The 21395-nt window shown below is 33.3% G+C and overlaps 1 protein-coding gene across 2 annotated transcripts in view; it reads right to left on the minus strand.

Moving 5' to 3' along the window:
* Positions 1 to 433: 433 nt before the first annotated feature.
* Positions 434 to 21395, minus strand: part of Pur-alpha (Purine-rich binding protein-alpha) — a 39257-nt gene continuing 18295 nt past the window's right edge. For both annotated transcript variants that reach the window (XM_072526264.1, XM_072526265.1), the window contains 4 exons: positions 7772 to 7874; positions 7357 to 7665; positions 5705 to 5892; positions 434 to 2320 (listed from right to left, as the gene is read on the minus strand). In XM_072526264.1, coding sequence (XP_072382365.1) covers positions 2276 to 2320; positions 5705 to 5892; positions 7357 to 7665; positions 7772 to 7874 — 645 coding nt within the window. In that variant the 3' untranslated portion in view covers positions 434 to 2275. The remainder of the gene's footprint in view (positions 2321 to 5704; positions 5893 to 7356; positions 7666 to 7771; positions 7875 to 21395) is intronic.

Raw genomic sequence — 21395 nt, forward strand, 5'->3', positions numbered from 1 at the left:
CTTTATCTCTACACATTTTATTCATATGTGCTATTATTAAACAAGAAATAACTGTTTTTGGTTTCTTCGGGACTTAAAAGTGAGTGCCTTGAACAATACATAAATTCTTTGCCTCTGTAACAATAGGACAAAGCAATGCATTTTTGTTTAAACTTATTGGCACAAAGAAAAGAACTATACTATGAATATTCTCGGACACTAATTCCACATCACTGTATTGAGAATATAAATTTTGTAAATATGTCGTCTAAAACAATTCTCCTGTTGATAAGATTTATAAAATATGTTCACTTAAATTACTTAAGTTAATCAAAAGATTTGGAATCACTGGAATTTAACAGGATCCAGTTTTAGCTCAAATTCTGTTGTTAGACAGGAGGAGTCCTTTGTTATATAAAAGGAATATAATAAAAGTATAGAAGCAAACATTACGTGATTTGTTATATTTTTATTTTTTCAGTATAACAAAAGACTAATTTTAATACAATAAAAATATTAAGCTTTTTACACTACTACAAAGATTGCTGTAAGAGCATAACCTACAAAATCAGCCTTTAAACATAAGTTATTTGACAGAGTTGGTATGATAGGTATATGTTGCAGTGTTGCCACAACTTTAGTAGTGGTTAAGGCGTTCGTTGTAGGTTATGAACTAATATAGAATATTTGTTGTAGTATTATTAAAATAATCACAGATTATAGACGATGTTTGACATCGTCATAATATTTTGAAATCACAAGAAAGTGGTGCCCATCAAACCTTTGAAAATAAAGTAAGCCTTTGAATAAACAATAGTCTCGATCCGTAAAGTTGGGTAACCTGACTCAACTTATCGGGATGTACTATGGCAATTGGCAACCTTTATATAATAAAACAACCTGTCTTAATGCAGATTGTTCGTCATAGATAGGAAAAGGCCCATTCACTGATAAATGTAATCAAAGAAATGGTTTGACTATTGTCAAAACATAAAAAAATTGCATGAATTAAAAAGTCGTTTAACTAGATTTTACAATGATTTACTACTGTGTATGTATGGTATTAATGTATTGTCTGTTTTTCGTAACAGGAGATTACAATTTTGTAAGAATACAGGAAGCAATAATTAACACACATAAATCGAGTCGTACTAAACGTAGGGTGGGTTTGCCATATCGGGCACATCACCAAAACTGTCAGAAATAATCCAGACATAGAGAGCAAAAAAATATAATGAACTAAAATATTCGCAAAAATATGCAAAGGCTTGAAGTGATGATTGTTTAAAATTTACACATTTCAATACAGAATAGGAAGAAAAAATGTCACCATAGACTATAAGGAAATGTTAACGAAATTAAGTTGAATAAACATAAACGAAAACAACGGAAATAGAAGAAAATCACCATGTAGCAAAACGGCATTCATAAGATATTGATATTGTTCTGGAGAGATTGTTAAAAAGATCTGAGCAAATTTTTTGGTTTATCTGTTTGATAGGGCCATTAATTTGTATTTCTTCTCTAATGATGGCCTCGTGTATGTCTTGAAGTAATGTAAAGAACCGCGAGAAATTGCGGAATTAACTTCGATTATTTCATGGAAAGACTTAACTAATCATAACAAATGTTAATTTTTCGGACAAGATTTTGCACGTTCGTAGTAGATAGACATATGAGAGTAATTTACTCCGTATTTCTTCATATTACTGCGATTTTACATAGTCTGGGTAGACATGCACGAGGTGAAAAGAAATAGTTAAGATTTTGTAAAAAATATAAACTTTCTGACATCCTTAGCTAGTACTTTTGGTGTCACAAAGAGCTTGTTTGGTGTAGAATAAACCTAATCCGCAACATTTAACCCAAAAGAGTAGTACTGAGTGCTCCGCGTATAAACTACCCAAAAACAGTCTATTGTGACCTTCTCCTATCTGTAAAGAAAGTATCACTCGTGTAACGACTATGGTTTACTCAAAAGTAAAAACATCACTACCGTAACAACTTAAAACAAATAAATACATAAATAATTTAGTATTATTTTGTAACATATAATAGAGAATCTAACATTTATAGTGTTTGTAACACTGCACAAAAGAACCAACTCCTTGAACTGATCAATATTTTAGACAGTGGTCGATTTCTCAGCCTGGCATTCGAAAATCACACATTTATTAATTGAAAGAGGGGAAAAATTATTTTTCTGTTTTTGTGGTTAAAAAATCGACTGCTGTTCCTATCCAATTTTTTAATTTGTTATATTAATAAATCTAATAGTCTAAAATGGCCAGCTAGCCTACTTTAAACTTGTCCCGGAATCTTGTTGGGTGTTATTGCCAACCTAAAAAAAATCAAATATAAATATACATTAGATTTAACAAGTAAAAACCTTAAATTAAATTGTAATGATACATTGTTATCAAGGCTTGTTCGCCATGGTATGGAATTATTTCAACACGATACGATGTTTCGTCTGTAACTGTGGCAGACATTATCCCAGGTAATGTGACAAAGTGGGTGAACCTCTAAACTGACTAGGACTCCGCACAGAACAGCCTGGTTGGGGAAGTTTTTATCTCTGATACAGTGCAAGTAAGGTATAACCAAAGAAATATCCGCGGATCAACCGAGAAGATGACATAGGGGCTGAAGCTATATCATTAACTGTAGATTTATTGATTTAACATGACACAATCACAAATACACACACGCAGAAACACAAAGTACACATACACACTAGTACATCTACGCCAGGCTTAATCAACAAATCACAAGACAGCCGAACCACAACTGCCTTATAATTCCACAGTAATATTTGTGATTCCACTAGCACTCTCTCCAATCTCCAAATGTAACATCATGTCCATCGAATGCATGATACAGGCCTAAGCACTGCCCAAAAAGAGCTAATGAACTCTGTGGGATTATAGCCTAGGTAGGTACGGTATGGGCGCATTGCCGTGCTTAATAGTATCTTGTCCCAACTCATACGAAAAAAAAATGGACAGCAAAAAAAAAATGGCCATGACGAGAGCTCAGAATTAATGAATCTTCTGAATCTTCAAAGGGAACAAGTAGGGAGACAACCCATACCCTATTAGGGTGAGAAAAAGAAAAAGATGCAAGCTTCAAAATATGGTATGGTTCTTAAATTATAGTAGAAAAAAATTTAACTTTTTTCACTAAGAATATAATAATATAAATTAATACGGAGTTTTACAGATAACAAGTATTAAGTGCCCTTCATTACGTTGGACCTACAGTTTATATCATTCTTTCTAGAAGATCCTTCTAACAAGTTGCAGAAAAAATTGGTTAACCAGGGGTAAGTTTCTTGATCTGCAAAACTTCCGAAGGTCATCTACAAATGGTGTGAAAAGTTGAGTAATGTAAAGCTCTATAAATAACTAGAGACTCTTACTATTAATCTAACTCTTGACTAACAGTTGCTGGACGTTTGTTTTTCTAGATGAAGTAATGCCAAATAGTTTCTCGTCCAGAAACTACGAACCAGATAGTCACTTTTCACTATGTGACAATATTTTTTGCTTTTTGTACTTCTCGTGGAACTTATTTCTACGCCTACTTACATTTAAATTTGATAATAATGTTCAGTACAATACTATTACTTAGTACCTACCTGTATTGAAATGCACTGAAAATTGTTGGTGGACGAATTTAATGCTTGAGCATTTTGTCTAATTGAAAATAGTAACAAAGTAAAAAACTTTTTCTTCCCTAGATAAGATTTACGAACTTGCGTAAATATTAGTACATTTACAATTACCAAACTTCAAAAACATTGTCGATTATTACAGGTTTGAGCAAAAGTGGCCTACAGTTTCAGTACAGTGATATTCATTACACTCGCAGAAATTTCACAGCACAATATAGCCTTATCGGTGAATAACAGTGACACAATTTTTAAAGACAATAAAGCAAAAATTAAGCGAAAACAAATAAACAATCATCATATTTGTGCAAAATATATAAAAAATAAATATATTAATATATTACATAATAATTATATTTGTGCAAAATATAATATATTAATATATTGCAGAAATGGAACAATATCAGACAAACAATGTAGTTCCTTCTCCTATCGGAGGTTGGCTATCATCACAGCTATCCGTACCTTATTGGCGGCTGCTCTGAAAAGATCTACTGAGCTGCAACTATACTGCTCTCTTAGGTTTCTTAGCCAGGAAATTCTTCGTCTTCCTATAGATCTTTGGTATTTTAGGCGACCTGGTAATGTCGCCTAAATATTCCAGCTTTCTTGTTTTGATGTGCTTTATCGCAATACTTTTGTAGCCTTCTTAACACTTCTGCATTTGTAACTCGTTGGGCCCACTCGTCGCCACAAACAATGGCAGACAATATTTAAAAAATCTCCAAAACGCATATAAAACCATAATCTTGATGGAATCACGGAGATAGAAAGACGGTTGCAGAACCGCAGAAAGGTTTAAGGTTTAACTGTGGAAATCCTAAGAACTCAAAAACTGAAAAACCAAGTACAACAATGGACTGTTTTTATATATTAGAGGTTAAAATACCAGTTTTAGAATCTCAACGATTATAGCTTATATCCTTAAACAGAAAATAGACTTGCACTATAATCCTTAAACATATTGTTTAAGGATTTATAGGCGTCCGACCGAAAGGCTTGGAGACTTGCTGCTCCATCCTGTTATACTCCTCACCTTAACACCATAAGATGGAGAACCAATTGTGTACATGTGTTTATTGACTATGTGACTCTATCAGCTTCATATTCATCATGCAACTCTTGGGTGTTCCGTTTTACTGTCTGTAGTTATCTTTGATTTAAGGGGGTAAACTATTTTGAATTTTGCATGAAACTTAAAACTTTTTGAGTGCTTTTTCGAGTATTTCGGTCGACAATAAAAGATTCTTATCGCAAGCGGCAAGTATTCAATTTCAATCTAAAATAGAAAAAAATACTGCACACTTAACATTTTCCCGCAAAATAAAAAACAAATCTAATGATGCGCCATACGGGTTTGTCTATAGAAGTAGGAAGTACTGAATTTGAAAGAGAAGACCTCATGCTAAACAATTATTGGTTGCTGGTGTTTGTTACATGGTTACCTTTTCTTTAGCAGCCTCAGTCTCGTTAGGCAGTTCTTCTTGAAGTTTAGTCTCTATTATTGTTAGTAGCCCTTTAGTTTGCAAGAAGGTAGATCTTGCTATTTCTACACGGCATCTTATCTCTTTGCTTTATAGCGCCTTCATAGTGCATCAGTGTAAAATGAGGGGATTATGGAGGAGTGCCTGGAGAGCATTAGGGCTCGGATGATTTGTCCTTGATCTACATGGACCAATCTTCCTCACCCCCAATAAATTGTATGCCAAATGTTCCTACGGATATGCAAGTCTCATCCAGGTCAGGGATTACCATTGTGTGTGAGCAAATCTCAAAGTTGCAACTTCATACACTTCCCTACATTCACACATTCCTTCTCATTTTGCACAATCTAACGTTGGCAAAGCATAATATATAGACTTAAAATCGTAGTATTTCTGGAATATGTTAACGCGTGTTCTTAATTTACCCATTCCTATCCCTATACTAGAACATTTCCTTTTCTATAATATCCATTCTATTCCTTCACTATTTGTATCATTATTAAAAAGGTTCTTTAAAGAATTCAATCAAATTTATTGCTAAAGAGAAATAAAAAATAAAATGACTTACCAATGGATGTGGCTGATCTTGGGAAGCAACACCTCCACCAGAACCTTGAGATGGCTGCTTAATCTTGTCACAGTAGTCACTTAATATATCTCTGAACCTTTGCCAACTCTTTTCAGGTACGGTAATAGCTGTTCTGAAATTAGTTTTCACTTCGGAGATGCGCATGTATACACCGCGGTTGTTTTGTCCTGTAAGAGGGGTTGAATCAATCATGAGAATGTAACACAACTTCTAATACAACAAAAATCCAACAAAGTATGACCAAATTTTTTGCGGAATATACTTCAATTATCTGTAAAAATGCTAGTTCATACAGGAAATGCAGAAATAATGCCCAATAGAAAATTAAGAAATTCAGTCTATAAACCAAAGATTCATAGAAAAACAAAAGTAAACAACGCTAAAAAATGTTGACAAAATGAAACAAGTTGGACATAGGGGAGCTTTAAAATACATACAATTTGCACTGAAAAAGTATATATATATATATATATATATATATATATATATATATATATAGAAAAAATATATACAATGGGAATAATTCTAAAAGTTTTACCAAAAGTAAAACAAGCTGAAAACCAAAATCAACTATCCCCCAGATTTGGCCCCCTCAAACTTCCATCTATTATGAAAACTGAAAGCCTTCTTACTGATCGCGCGATTCACGAATCTCGCTGACCAGCTATTGATGACCAATGAAGAAGATATTGCGGCTCTAAGTGAGTACTTTTCAGCATTTTTAGGCGAACACCACAAGGGGAAAATATTGTACCGAAAACAACAAGTAAAAATAAAAAAAAAAAAACAAATCACCCGGTGACGACGGCACAGCGTCCGAAATAATTAAAGGATATGGACAAAATCCATAAGCAATGTTTCATGATTTGGTAACATTATGAGTGTGAGTCAATATACATACCATTGCAGTGAGGACTCACTTGCATAATGTTGCAACTACAGAAAAATAGCTCTTATGTCTTATGCAAGAAAGATTTTCCTCCATATTCTATGCGTCTAAAAAATATTCTTGCTACTTATAAAACTATTCTTGCTACCACAGATACTTGATGAAAAAACAGGGTTTGTGTCTGTAAAAGGAACAAGAGGGCAAATTTGAAATGTAAAACAAATAATATAAAAAGCATACGAATTTAATGTTATAAACTTTATGCTTCATCAATTACACTAAAACACTTTCGATTGCGTGAAATGGAGAATACTACTGTTGGTCGTGGAAAATATGGAAGTTAGGAAAAGTAAAGGTTCTTTCCAAACCATTTAGACCAAAATAAGGTGTAAGACAAGGCTGTATTACATCACCCATACTATTTATTATATATTTGAATAGTACATTATGATAAAAGTCTTGCAAGATTGGAGAGACGGAATAACGATAGGTGGTACTAGAAGCTTAAATATGCGAATGATACCTAATGTTAACCCACTCAGAAGGGGGCTGCTGGTCAATGATTTCACTACTCTTTCGAGAGTCCACAGACAAAACAAGAAAAGCATCAGTGCTAATATTGATACTAGAGATTAGGTTAAACAACAAAATTTCTGTGACAACATAAATTGTCGTTTTCACTCAATAAGGCCATCAAACTTACTTACCTATGTCAAAATAGAAGGCCACCAAACTTACTTACCTATATCAAAATAGAAGTTTTTGTTGTCAACGTGCATATGTCTACCTTCTGGCAAGTCCGGTTTGTAAGAATGTTCATCAGTACTGAATTCGTCAAGTAGATCTGTCAGAGCATCTCTGAACTCGATCATACCCTGTGCGGGTATAGCCACCTGACTGCGTGGCCCTCCTCTGGTGATCATCTGGGAAACTCGCAAGAAACGTCCTCTTGAATTTTCCTTTAGGTCCAAATAATATCTGCGGTTGTCCTTAATCATCATTTCGCTTTTAAGCTTACCATCCTCTGGGACGTTGTCAGGGTTGGGGGGTCCTAGAATAAATAAAAATTCGATAATGCATAAACTATTAGTAAAATTCAAAATATTTGTACTTCAAATGATAATGATATATAAGAAAAGCGGCATCTGTTTACTTACCAAGTGAAGAGTAGAAGTCGCTGAATGCGGAAAGGTGGTCTCTGAACTCAGCAGCAGTTGAAAGAGCAAGGAAAATTTGAGATCGTCGTCCATCGGCTCCGATCTAAAAAAAAAAATATTAGTTTACAGCAGTTTGATATAAAGGAGCAAAAATTAACAAGACTATACGAAAACTTTAATAAAACTTAAGTGCATATTTGTGACTTACAATAAAAAATGTTTGCAGGTTTACGAATATGAATAGAATTAATTCAAATGCCCGGGCAAATAACTTACCAAGAAAATCATTTTATTGATAGGTTATTTATATTTTGAAAAGGATTTCCGAACTGGAGGTCGAAAAGTCAATACAATATGTAATTTTAATTCCAATTTTTTCAGTTTATTCACAAGAAAAATATAGTCAATGTAAAATATGCCACTAGAAAATATCTTCAGAACCATTTCCTGGGGTAATTACTATTTAAATGGGAATAAGCCACAATTAAAGGTTAAAGTAAGTTTATTGTGGCTTATTCCCATTTAAAGAATAATTACCCCAGGAAATGGTTCTGAAGATATTTTCTAGTGGCATATTTTACATTGACTTCGGAAATTGAAACGTCAATAAACTTACTTTAACCTTTAATTGTGGCTTATTCCTGTTTAAATAGTAATTACTTTAAAATGCCACAAGAACATAGCTTCAGAACAATATTAAGAAACCATTCCCTGGGGATTTCAAAATGTTGCCTGTCGTATTAGTAACAAATTTTTTTTGCCTTTTTTGGTGGCGGAGAATTTTTATATATTTAGTGTTTGGAGCGACCTTTAGTTTTGAGAGTCCAATGGTAAATTGAAGTTTCTTCATCGGTTATAAACGCATCTAAACCCTCTAACTATGGCGAAAACGTGCCAGAAGACCGCCAGAATACTCAAATACACTCCTGGTAAAAAAAATTCGTACACTTGCATTTTGTATGTTTTTTTTTTAATTCTGTAGGTGTTTAAATGTGGAGGAACTAAACAATAATAATGGAAATCGTTATTTAAAACACTAAAAAAGTAATAATAGGAAAAACAAGTAACCCAAAACAAAGTACCTAATATGTAACGTTAAAAAAGTAACATTGTTTAAAAATTAACACAAAATAAAAAATAAAATTTTAATTGCCCACAGTTGGCTGTTCTTTAGGTTTAGTATCTCGATATTTCCTCCCCTATATCTGCGGAGGATTTCAATACACCTAGGCATACTTGCAATAAGTTCCCATTCTTCATTCGCTATTCTCAGCTCTTGAATCGTTTCTGGCAATGATTGCCAGTGTAGGGGAAAGGATGAGGTAGCTGGTTCGATGATTTAAAAGTAAATATTTGAAAAATTATAGTCTCACCTTCCTACATTTGGTAGATAAAAAATAAATATAAACCTCGAAGAGCCAGCGACCAATAGGTCGCAAAATTGCGGATTAGTAATTATGTAGTAAATAGTAAAATTGAAAATAGAATAACTAAAATAAGAATTCCGGTAGAAATATTTTTATTGTATTATTTACACAAATAAATAGCAGTATCGGAATTGCCAACAAATCACCCTTTTGAAAGATAATAAAAAAACATAAATGTTCTTAAAATTCAATGAAAAGGTCAATGCTGAGTATATCGTTTCGTGACCGAGTTAAAAAATGAAGACTTAAGACGAACAACAGGAGTTACCGATGTAATTTCCCAAATTGGCACGCTGAAATGGAAATGGGCCGGACACGTCGCCCGAATCAGTGATGAAATGTGGACGAAAAGATTGCATGAGTGGAGGCCGAGGTTAGACAAAAGAAGTGTAGAGGAAGATCCCCTACTCGTTGGACTGACGATCTTAAGAAAATATCAAATGATTCAAATGCAAATCGTTCTCAGGGTCTCCTCCATACGTTTGCGTCCGTTTGGAGATCGTAAGCAAAAAGGAGACTCATCAAAAAACATAACAACACTGAATTGCTGAACAGTTCAGTCTCTGTGATCATTCGTAAATCTCATTCTGTGAGCTTAATGATCTGCTGTTAATTTAGGGCATACTACTGGCTTATTAGAACGTAAAAAACTTTCATGCAGAACTCCCCTTACAGTTCGTGAAGAAATCTGAGTTCCTCGAGCTTCTAACAAGCGACTAACGAGAACATTTAACGTTAAAGAGCGGTTCCGTAATGCGGAAATCTTAAAAAAAAAACGTTCATCACGCTGATCTCTGCACCTTTTTCTGCGTGATCCTGATTTTCTAGTGTATTCTCCAGTCTGACGATACGTCGTAAGAGCATCATTGACAGTACTTTTGACTATATTCAAATGATTTATAATATAACGTATACTGCGGCCAATCTTCATGTTATGGCACACTAACACTATTTATCAGAATTAAACGTCATTAAACGTGAAACTTTTCGTAAATGCAATACAAAATGCAAAAAATTTGTTCCTAGTAAACAAGATAAGTATCATTTCAGTAGTCAAAACCTGGTAAGTAATTATGATAACCATACTTTTGTAAGTAAAAATAAATATTTTATATATTATAGATGTGGAACAAAATTTATTTTCTGGCGAGATGGAAAACTTAGACAGTGTTGCAAAATATTTTGATGTCACAGAAAACCCTTTATATGCAAATACATCATATGTATCATCCGATGAAATACTTATTCAACATGGCAATGATTTAATCGAATTTAAAAGATACTTACGGCCTGGTTGTAGCAAATTTCTAGACCGGAATGGTAGTGATGTAGAGTCTAGTGGTCATAGAGAGCCTTTCTCCGCTGATGTGTCTGAATATGTACCTTCCAGTTCTGAAGGTAAGATGTCAGTTTTCAGAATACCCATTGCTATTGCTATGTACTTTTTTCTTTTTAATAAACGATCACAATTTCATTTTATTACGAATTGTAAATTTCTGTTTCTATCGTTATTCTGTGATCTTCAAGTAGAAATACAAATAGTTTTGTTGTAGAAAGTAGCTATTCGGATGTACCAAAAGAAAAGAATCTATAAGAAATAGATGAGGTTAAACCAAGAACAAACCTCAATATACAAATTAAACATAGAACAAATTCGCATGAGAAAAAGAAACGAGATGTGCCGCGAAAATGTACTTCTGGTCTTTAGCGGACACACAATACCAACAATTAAAAATGCAACTTGAATAAAGGGAAAAAATAGGATTGGCATTCACGAATCAACGAGGTTAACATGATCATTAAGTACAGTTTGTAAATAACTGTGTTGAAAGACTACCTAAAAAACAAGCAATAGTTGCAACACTTGCAACTGCAAGGCGCCGCTGGTCATATAAATATTCATTTACGATAAATGGTGATAAAATTCGGGTATGTAAGAAAATGTTTTTCGTTACTCTAGATATTACAGGTAAGTGAGTTTTTTTAGACTATTTATAAAAAAATTGATATGGAAGTAACTGATTGTGTTTCACTAGCCGATCAACGAAGACGTCACGAAAACCGCCCAAACAAAGTACCTGAGGTTACTAAACAAAATGTGAGGACACATATTGCTCAGATACCAGTTGTAGACTCACATTACGTGAGGGCTCGTAGCCATAAACAATATTTTGACGAATGTTTAACGTTTTCCAAATTATATTAACTTTATAAAGAGTGGTTACGTGATAATGAATATGCACCAGAGATACAAACCACCGAGAGACAATATCGAGAAGTATTCTACGATTAATTTAACATAGATTTCCTTTAATCCAAGAAAGATCTATGCGTAATATGTGATATTTATAAGAGAGGTTCGATTAAACAAAGAGAAAGTTTACAGCTTAATTATACTCATTATATCGCTTCCAAAACTGTGGTGCGATAATTTAAAACGCAAATTAAATCCCTTGCTCAATGTAGTAACTGAGTAGTTGCGGCATCATGTTTTGATCCCCAGAAGACCTTATCCACCCCAATGTCAGAAGTTTCTGCATCATACTATAAGCGAAAATTAGCCGTCTACAATTTTACAGTCTTTGATTTGGGAGACAATGAAGGACACTGGTATGTCTCGGATAAGACTGTTGGCTACCGATAAGGTGCTACCGAAATTAGTAGTGCCGTATATTTATTTATTAAATTAAAAGTAAAAAAGGGATTTTCAGACTTTTTCTTCTTTTCTGATAGTTGCGATGGACAAAACAAAAATAGAATAAATAAATATAAGGTTGAATGCTCGAATAAATCAAATCTGATCAAAGTTTAAAAAAAAATAGAATAGTTTTTGCTATGTACTCCTATGCAGTGAAAAAGTTCAACATTAACATTACACATGTGTTTTAATAGAAATAATAAAGTAAAATGGTATGATACTAAATATTTACAGATACGCAGCGAAAATGATTCACGTATGTTATGACGTTTTTTTGAAAATAATTACTGCGTTAATTTAGAACAAATGCCTGTAATTCAACGTTCTTCAGCTAGGAAGTCAACAAAAGAGAAGAATGAGCGTATCACCATGACAGATATACCTCCCGTTTATTCTAATTCTCTCGCCATATCGAAAGACAAATATAGAGATTTAAACCACGGTTCGTAGACTTACTACGGTTGCCTCTTCCGACTGGGGTGGGACGCTTGAGTTACGTCACCAGAGTACACAAGAATACAAAACCCATTTATTCGCGATTGAAACTGAATGTAGAGGGCAGGTCGATTGCATTGTTGATTGGTTGAAGGGGAAGAATTACGTCACGACAGTACAGTTTCGGGCTTAATGTTCATTGGTTAGGCGGAAGAGGCAACCGTAGTAAGTCTACGAACCGTGGATTTAAACAGCCTTTCTAAGTCAAATGTCATACTTGACATTTGACTTACAAATTTTAATATGTTAAAATTTTGCGGCCCTAAAAATATTCAACAATCAGATTACGAATAAAAATTTGAGATAATTATTTTATTTTGTTCGTAGTGGTAGAATATTGTTTGTTTTTTTTTTAATTTATAATTTCTAATTAAAATTGTGAAAACTACGAGTTGATATTGTATTTTAATATACCATAAAAACTAATTTTCTCTTATTCACATTGCCAATAACTTAAAACATACAACCTTTTAATTCCTCATTATATTATAAATATCGTATCGCATTAGTGTAAGAATTTAATCATTTCGCTACAAATTATTAAAAATACATGTTTTCGTGTTTTGCCTCTCCTGTAAAAGCGCTAAAAATGAGTTACAACCTTGTTCGATGGGGGTGTCGAATTGTCGAGGAAAAAATGTCGAGAATTTTAAAACTGCAATCTGAAACCGATTGCGTTTTCAACTGTTTTGTAATCTCTGCAACGTAAAAGCACGGGGACTCGCCCACGAACCGATTGGAACTGATTTCCAATAAGTCTAAAACCGATTTTGTTTTACCTTCCTCCCATGGTTGCAGTTGCCTTGTAATTTTTTGTAGCACGTTTATAACACGTATTTTAAATATATGGTATATTTCGTAAACATTTTAGGATAGAAATACTTCAAGATTAGTCATTACTGGTTAAAAAATCTTGTTTAGAATATTTTGAATAAAATAATCCAAAACTTTTTTTGGTATGATACAGAATTTATATTAACTAAATAATTAAAAAAAATTACGGATATTTCTATTTTAAGATTTTATTTTAATTTTCGGTACACATTACAATTGTCAGTTGAAAATAAGTAAAAATAAAGAGGCTATTACAAAAAATATTAATATATTGATTTTGCAGAATAACGAATAACTTCTTCACTTTGGAAATTTAACGAAAAATCTGAACATCATTTCATTTGTCCAAATGTCTATGGTAGCCGAGAAATATATTTGTGAACAAATGCATTGTTTCTTTTCTGGTTTAGAAAAACTGAATAACTTTTTTATTTTTTTTTTTTAAAGCTAATTTTTTAAATTGGTCTTACGTATACCCAACATTGCCCATTTTATATTGTATTATAAGCTGATAACATTGTATTTTAACTCAACTGATCCAAAACAAGTCGCTTCGTAGGGGACACAGGTTTTATTTAGGTTGTAATCTGTTTGTAAACCGCTTGCAGATGAAATTAGTTTTCAACTGTTGTTTTAAAACAGTTGCTTCGTGGGCGTTGGACCTTAAAGAAAGGTAATCCTGCAATTTATACCATTACGAGTGCTAATCTCTTTGCTCCACCCTGGCTCACTTAAAATTAAAAATTATTTTTCAATGTAGTCTCCACTAACATTTATACATGTTGTTCTGAATCTATTTTGTTCATCTTAATACAATTTACTATTTTTACTAGGAATAAACCACAATTTTAGTTTAAAATATTTTTTTAACTTTCCGAACTACCGCTTCGAAAGTCGTTCCCAAAATATAAATTTAACAAATTTTGTCTTTGTTACTTGGTAATCAAAAATTCTCTCATTCAATTCATTCTGACTCATTCATATTGACATATCAGACATACATTATACATTTGGACAATGCGAAAAGCTCGGGTTCGTTCGAAAAAAAATTTCCATGAGATTTTTTTGCATAATCACTTTCATAGTAAACCCCAAAATAGGGTTCAACAGGTCGCCCTGTTACAAAGTTACAAAATTAAAAACAAAATTGTACTGGCCGAAAAAATTGATTGTAAAATTTGTTTAAAAATATTTGAACAACTTTTCCCCTGGACAAACCCACAGTGGCGTGTAAACGCTAAAACCCGCTTAAAAATGACTAAATCCTCAGGAGATTGAAGTATAGCCTGGAAATTTGGCTATACTTCAGTTGAATTGTTTGTGTTACTAAGTAGTTGGATAATATACAATATAAAATGAATTCAAGGATAATGAAATGTTCAGTAAACAAGACAATAATTGTCAAAAAATAGAACAAATTTCAAAAAAGTTGTGCTAGGTATCATTCCTATATAGGGGGTGGAAATCACTTATGGAATAAAATTATTTCTGTCCCTGTTTTAAAAAATGCTTAGACTTATTGACTTTTATATATAAACAGGCGCTTTTTAAACAAACCTAAATGTACAGGATTACTCACGCCTAGCATAGTTCAAAAGCTTTTTTTCTTAATGGAACATCTTGTACATTTTTATATTTTTAAAAGCTCCTTAATAACCTGATCTCAACGAACTATATTATGTTGGGTCTATTATGAATAATACAGGGTGAAATTTTAAAATTATAAAGTGTGGAAACCACTTATGGAATAAAATTTTTTGTGTCCTTATTTTAGAAAATTATGAAAAACACTAGGAGACGTCAACTTAAATTCAAATGTGCGTTTTTTCAATATAAATTTAAATGTAAAAGGTGATTCAAACAATTTTAGCATAGTCCATCATCTTTATTTTTAATGGAACACCTGTATATTTTTATGTTTTTAAAATTTCCTTAACAACCTGATCTTAACAAACTAAATTATGTAGTCTATTATGAATAATACAAGGTAAAATTTTGAAATTATGTATAATTTTCTTAAGAAATTAAATACAAAATCCAATATACTGATACTTAGTTTAGAAATTTGATGGCTGTATTTGAATAATTAAAAAAAATACCATTCAAAAATTCACCTTGTATTATTCATAATAGAGCCTACATAGTATACTTTTTGAGATGAAGTTTTTAAGTAGCTTTTAAAAACATAAAAATATAAAGGGTATTTCCCTAAAGTGAAGTCGTTTTACCCTGTCGTATTTCGGATTAACGCCCGAAAAATAATTTATGACTCTAGTTACAGCCACTGTTATGCTTTCCCTTTTCTACCTGCTTTGTGGTACCGAACCTCCTACTGGTCGGCTGTAGTACTTGAGGATAAATCAGCGCTACCAAAACAATTTTTTTATAAATCTCAAATTGAAAAACTCAAATTGAATGCTTTGTGATGATAATTTATTGAAAAAACTTTTATAATTTTATTTCAAATAAAATTGTCTCGAGGAGTGCATCCATTCCTTGCGGTCGCATAACTGGATAATTTTAGTTGTTACATTTGCAAAAATAGTAAACAGTCTGCGGAGTCGAGGCTCTCCATTGACGGACTCATCGGCCAATGACCGACTGACCGACGCGCCCTGCCACCGAGGCCCCGCCCCCTCGTGTATATATTCAGAGAGCTCCGAAAAATCTCGTTATTAGTATTCAACGATCGCCGGTTTTCAATAGTGACAATGGATAACGTACAAGAAAACGATAGAACACCTAAATATAAGTTTTTATCTCCGAGTGAGCGTCGAATTGTGTTGAAAGTGGAAAATTATTTTACTTTAGAAAAAATCAACATGGGACCAATTACATCAGTACTGGCGGTTCAAAAAAGGACAAGTGCAGCTTGTGGAATTTCAGAACGGACCTTGCAAAAAGTTCGCAAAATGACTGAGGAGGAATTAAATAAGGAAAATAAAAGGATTCATTTGCATCCGAAAACCCTCGACTTGCCACAAGGTATTAAAATCTCAATCAGAAATATCATTTATGTTATGTACAAAGCAAAAGAACATGTTACAAGAAAGACACTTATTGAAAAAATAAAGCACAGAGAACTTTGTGATTTGAGTTTGACCAGTTTATCAAAAGTATTAAAAGCTATGGGTTTTGTGCGAGCTGTCCAATGTTGTTGGAAAAAGGTGGAAATTTATAAGAAACTATTTAAAAAACAAGAATTCCGAATTTGCCAGACAATTTGTATTTCTTGGCGAAACATGGATTTTTGCGAAAGGAAATAATACCAAATCATCCTGGCAAGATGATTCTACCAAATGCTATTCGAGTACTAGTGCGAGTAATGGCAAAAGATATATTATATTGCATGCAGGAAGTACGGAAGATTTTATACCCAATGCTAGTCTTATATTTTCTTCGACAAAAAAAAAACTGATGATTACCACGGAAATATGGACGCCGATATTTTTGAACATTGGTTTGAGGAAAAATTATTAAAAAATCTGGAAAATCCGTTATTATCTTAGACAATGCTTCGTATCACACCAGAGAAGAGGAAAAATTTCCCACAAGCAGGTCATGAGGTCCTAAGACTACCACCATATCACTGCCAGTACAATCCAATTGAATTGGTGTGGGGCATCACTAAAAACTACTATGATAAACATGCATGCACAGACCACCGACGAAGCCAGCGTTTTACAACTCTGGCAAGATGCACTAAACCAAGTCAATGAGGAACAATGGCGGAAATGTATTGCGTATACTGAAAAAAAAAATTTTAGAGTCATATGAAATAGAACAAGTTATTGATGAAGTAAGACCTTTAATTATTCGTAATGATGAAGATTCAGATGAATCGGATAGCGAGTCAGATAGTGATGATACCTGTCCATAGATTAAGACGTACATAGAAAAATTAATACAAAAGGGTACCAACCACAAAAAAAAATAAAACAAAAACCGCATGCAGGAGAGAGCCGGAGGCACGCCGCACGACGCTCTTGAATGCAAGCACCAAAAAAATTAGATAAGCAAGTAAGGTAGATTAAGGAAATGACTGGGTATTAGACGACGGATTAAAGGATTCGATGCTTGCTCGCTCTCGACTGCACTTGGTGCAGAAAAGGGAAAGCAAGTATCGGCACACACAACCATCATTAGATCGCCGAACAATTGCTTTGACCGGTAGTGATAAAGCCAAGTGGGCTAACCTACCACTTAAATGTAAATATACGGAAATCTCCCATTGCCTGACGGGGGATACCGCGAAATAGTCGAGACCTAGCTCCAAAGACCAGGGGGCGGAGGAAAGCCGGGGCTGGTTGTACCGCAGGAGGACAACCTACGTCGGTGGGTTTGGGAAGGTGTGTGTGGGAAGTAGGAATAAGTCTTTGTTTTATATAGATATATATTTTTATAGATATATTTATAAAATCTATAAAAATAAAAATATAATACAAAATTTTGAACACCCAGTATTAACATTGGCAAATTTTGTTATGCTTAAATAAAAATAGAGTTTAGTACACGCTGAAAAAGAATTTTTGTTTTTTCAGCATAAATATTAACCCCAATATTAATTTTTGAAGTTGCATGTGTAATACGAAAAATTTATCAGAACCTTTAAATATCTCAAAAACGGCTATTTTTTCGAGAATGGTATCCCAATAAAAATCGATCCAGAATTTTACGTAGATTCTAAAAGAAATAACAAAAAGCACAGTTTCTATTTAAAATAAGAAACTTAATGGCGACTTCCGGTACAACCGGAAGTGCTAGAAGAATGCAAATATTTAAAAAATGAAGAATGCTTTGCATAACCCATTATTCCAAGTTTGCAGAAACCAGTGACGACCAGAACTTTGAAAACTTTTAACCAACATGTTGCGTGAATGACCCTATATATTTCATACTCAATGTTTATCAATTTACATTATGATATTCAATTATTATAACACATAATATAAAGTTATTTTATTAAAAAAATTCCTAATGTCGTATTATCAAATTAAGAAAACCGTACATTTTTAATTTGAGAACCGCTGACTACCTGAGACAAATCTGAACAGACACTTTTATTACTTATGCGACAGGCTGAAACGATCCTATTATAGTAGACTTGCGTGCAACACCCTGTAATTTTAATGTTACCGTCGAGTTGATACAAATTTTACTATCGCGATCGCTTCAAGCGTTGTTTCTGAGAGAACGGTTCATTCTACATAACAAGTGTTACTTAACATTTCCGTTCAAATTTATCTCAGCTACATTTTTTTACGACGTACGGAATCTTGGTTAATCGAAGCCAGGAAGCATCGAAGGTGAGCTTGAAGCCAGACCCTTGAGGACTAATTAATATGTATTTCAAAGAGTACACAAGAGGCCATTTTTTTAGGGTCTTGGAAAAAAACTTTGAATTCTCTAGGTTTTTTGGACCGATCAAAACCGATTTTCGGTTTGAATATTAAATTATTCATTTTCTTTCTCCTACAACTATCGCTGGACATGAAAGAAAGTAATATATCCGCCTTTAATAATAAAAAAATTAAAATTTTTGTCAAATTCCCACACTCATGGCTCTTCGCCTTGTAAAGGCTCCTGTTAGCTTTGTAGTGGACAAAGGGCTCTAAAATTCCAGTTCTGATTGCCTAAAAGATAGATTTATGCAAATTTCTTCTTCTTCTTAAAGTGCCTATCCGTTCCGGATGTTGGCGATCATCACGGCTATCTTTACTTTATTTATTGCAGCGCGGAACAGTTCAGTGGTAGTCGTGTTATACCACTTTCGTAAATTTTGAAGCCAGGAAATGCGTCTTCTTCCCGGTCCTCTCTTACCATTTACTTTCCCTTGGAGAATCAGCTGGAGAAGGCCGTAACGTTCTGGATTTCTCATTACATGTCCTAGATATTTCAACTTTTTAGTTTTGACGGTCATGAGAATTTCACATTCTTTCCCCATTCTACGCAGGATCTCCACATTAGTAACTCTGTCAACCCAGGATATACGTAAGATGCGCCTATAACACCACATTTCGAAAGCTTCGAGCCGATTCATAGATGCAACAGTCAGTGTCCATGCTTCCATTCCGTAGAGCAGAACTGTGAATATGTAGCAGTTCAATAGACGGCATTTTGTTTTTAATGATATGTCTGGACTGTTGAAAATGGTTCTCATTCTAACGAATGCTGCTTTTGCTTTTATTATTCGCTGTTTAATTTCTGTTGAGTGGTCCCGTTGGCTATTTAAATTGGTGCCTAGATATGTATATTGCTCGACTCTTTCGATATTCTGTTGGTTGATTGTAAGTTGAGCGTTTAGTATTGTTTTTTTACTAATTGTCATAAATTTGGTTTTCTTTATGTTAAGAGCTAATCCGTATCTGTTGCTGACTTCTGTTATGCGATTTGTTAATATCTGTAAGTCATTCAGATTATCGGCAAAAACTATAGTGTCATCTGCATATCTAATGTTATTCAACCATTCACCGTTTATTAGTATTCCTTTCGCACAACCGTCTAAAGCTTCCTTAAATACCCATTCAGAATAAATGTTGAACAACAATGGAGACAAAATACAGCCCTGTCGTACTCCACGTTCTATTGCAATTTTATCAGTTAACTGGTCTTCTATTTTGATTTTGGCCGTTTGATTGTAGTAAATGTTTCTGATAATTCTAAGATCTTTGTTGTCAATTCCAATTTCTTGCATTAGAGTCATTAATTTGTCATGTTTTACTCTGTCAAATGCCTTCTGGTAATCTATAAAGCATACGTATATGTCACAATTCACATCCCTGCATCTCTGAAATAGCACCTGTACAGCAAAAAGGGCCTCCCGTGTTCCCAGAGCATCACGAAATCCGAATTGTGTTCTTGTTAGTTGTTCCTCACATTTTGTATATATTCTTTTGTGAATGACCTTTAGAAATGTTTTAAGTAAATGGCTCATAAGGCTTATAATTCTATAGTCTTCGCACTTTCTCGCATTGGGTTTTTTTGGAAGATTTATAAAAGTTGACACTAACCACTCTTGGGGAACCACGCCTGTATCATATATACTGTTAAATATATTTGTCAACCATTTTATGCCATCATAGTCCATAAGTTTTAAGAATTCTGAGTGAAAATTATCAGGGCCTACTGCTTTACCATCTTTGGTGCTTTTGATGGCATATTTTACTTCTTCGACTGTAAATGGTGGTCCAGATTCGCAATTGGTGTTTGTTGTAATACCAGTGTTACTTCGTATATCTTCAAAAGTTTTTTCTACGTATTTAATCCAAATATCTCTTTTATGCTCTATTTCCAGCACTATGTTTCCCTGATTATCTGTCAGGAATCCAGTGTTCTTGTATTTATATAAGCCTGCCGCTTCTTTAATCTTTTTATGGAGGTTAAATGAATCATGTTTTTGTTGTAATGACTCTTATGCAAATTTACTAACCATAAATTGATTGAATATATGAAGTCATTTTTAAGCGTTTTTTGGCTTTTTCGCCCCACTGTGCGACCCCTTGAACCTTATTTTGGGGCATCTTATATAAGTGATTATGCAAAAAAACTCATGGGAATATTTTTCCAAACCAACCCGAGCTTTTAGCTTTGTCTAATTTTAAAGTAAGATGAGTTTAAAACTATATTGTCAATATTTTTTAGTTGAATTCATGGGATGACTTTATTGTAAGACAGTTCATTCTATTACATGAAATCAACTTTAACTTAAGAATACCTGTCAGAAAAATCATAATTTATCTTTAAAAAAACAACCACATGTAATGATGACAGTAAAATTCTCCTGGTAGTAATTCCATGGTAAATCATGGGAAAAACCAGGAAAAAAATCATGAAACTATCCCGATATGGTAAGTACCTTGCCTTACATTTAGTTTACCCTTAATATTATCAAACTCTCACTTTATATGTATGTTATTTTAAAATATAAATACACATGCTTGTTATTTTCATACTTCAAATAATTATTTTATTCAAATTTATTTTGATTTTATTCATTTGTTAACTTTCTCTTTTGTTTTACTATTTTTCTTCTAAAAATAGTTGGCGCTCAACTCTTCTATTAACTAAACATTTTGTTTAATCTCTCACTTATTTCGATTCTATTCCCTGTATTTAGACTCCATATCTACCCTCATTCTATTATATGCCATAGACATATTATATAAAATGC

Source organism: Diabrotica undecimpunctata, chromosome 3 (assembly GCF_040954645.1).
Source record: "Diabrotica undecimpunctata isolate CICGRU chromosome 3, icDiaUnde3, whole genome shotgun sequence".
NCBI classification, from domain to species: Eukaryota; Metazoa; Arthropoda; class Insecta; order Coleoptera; family Chrysomelidae; genus Diabrotica; species Diabrotica undecimpunctata.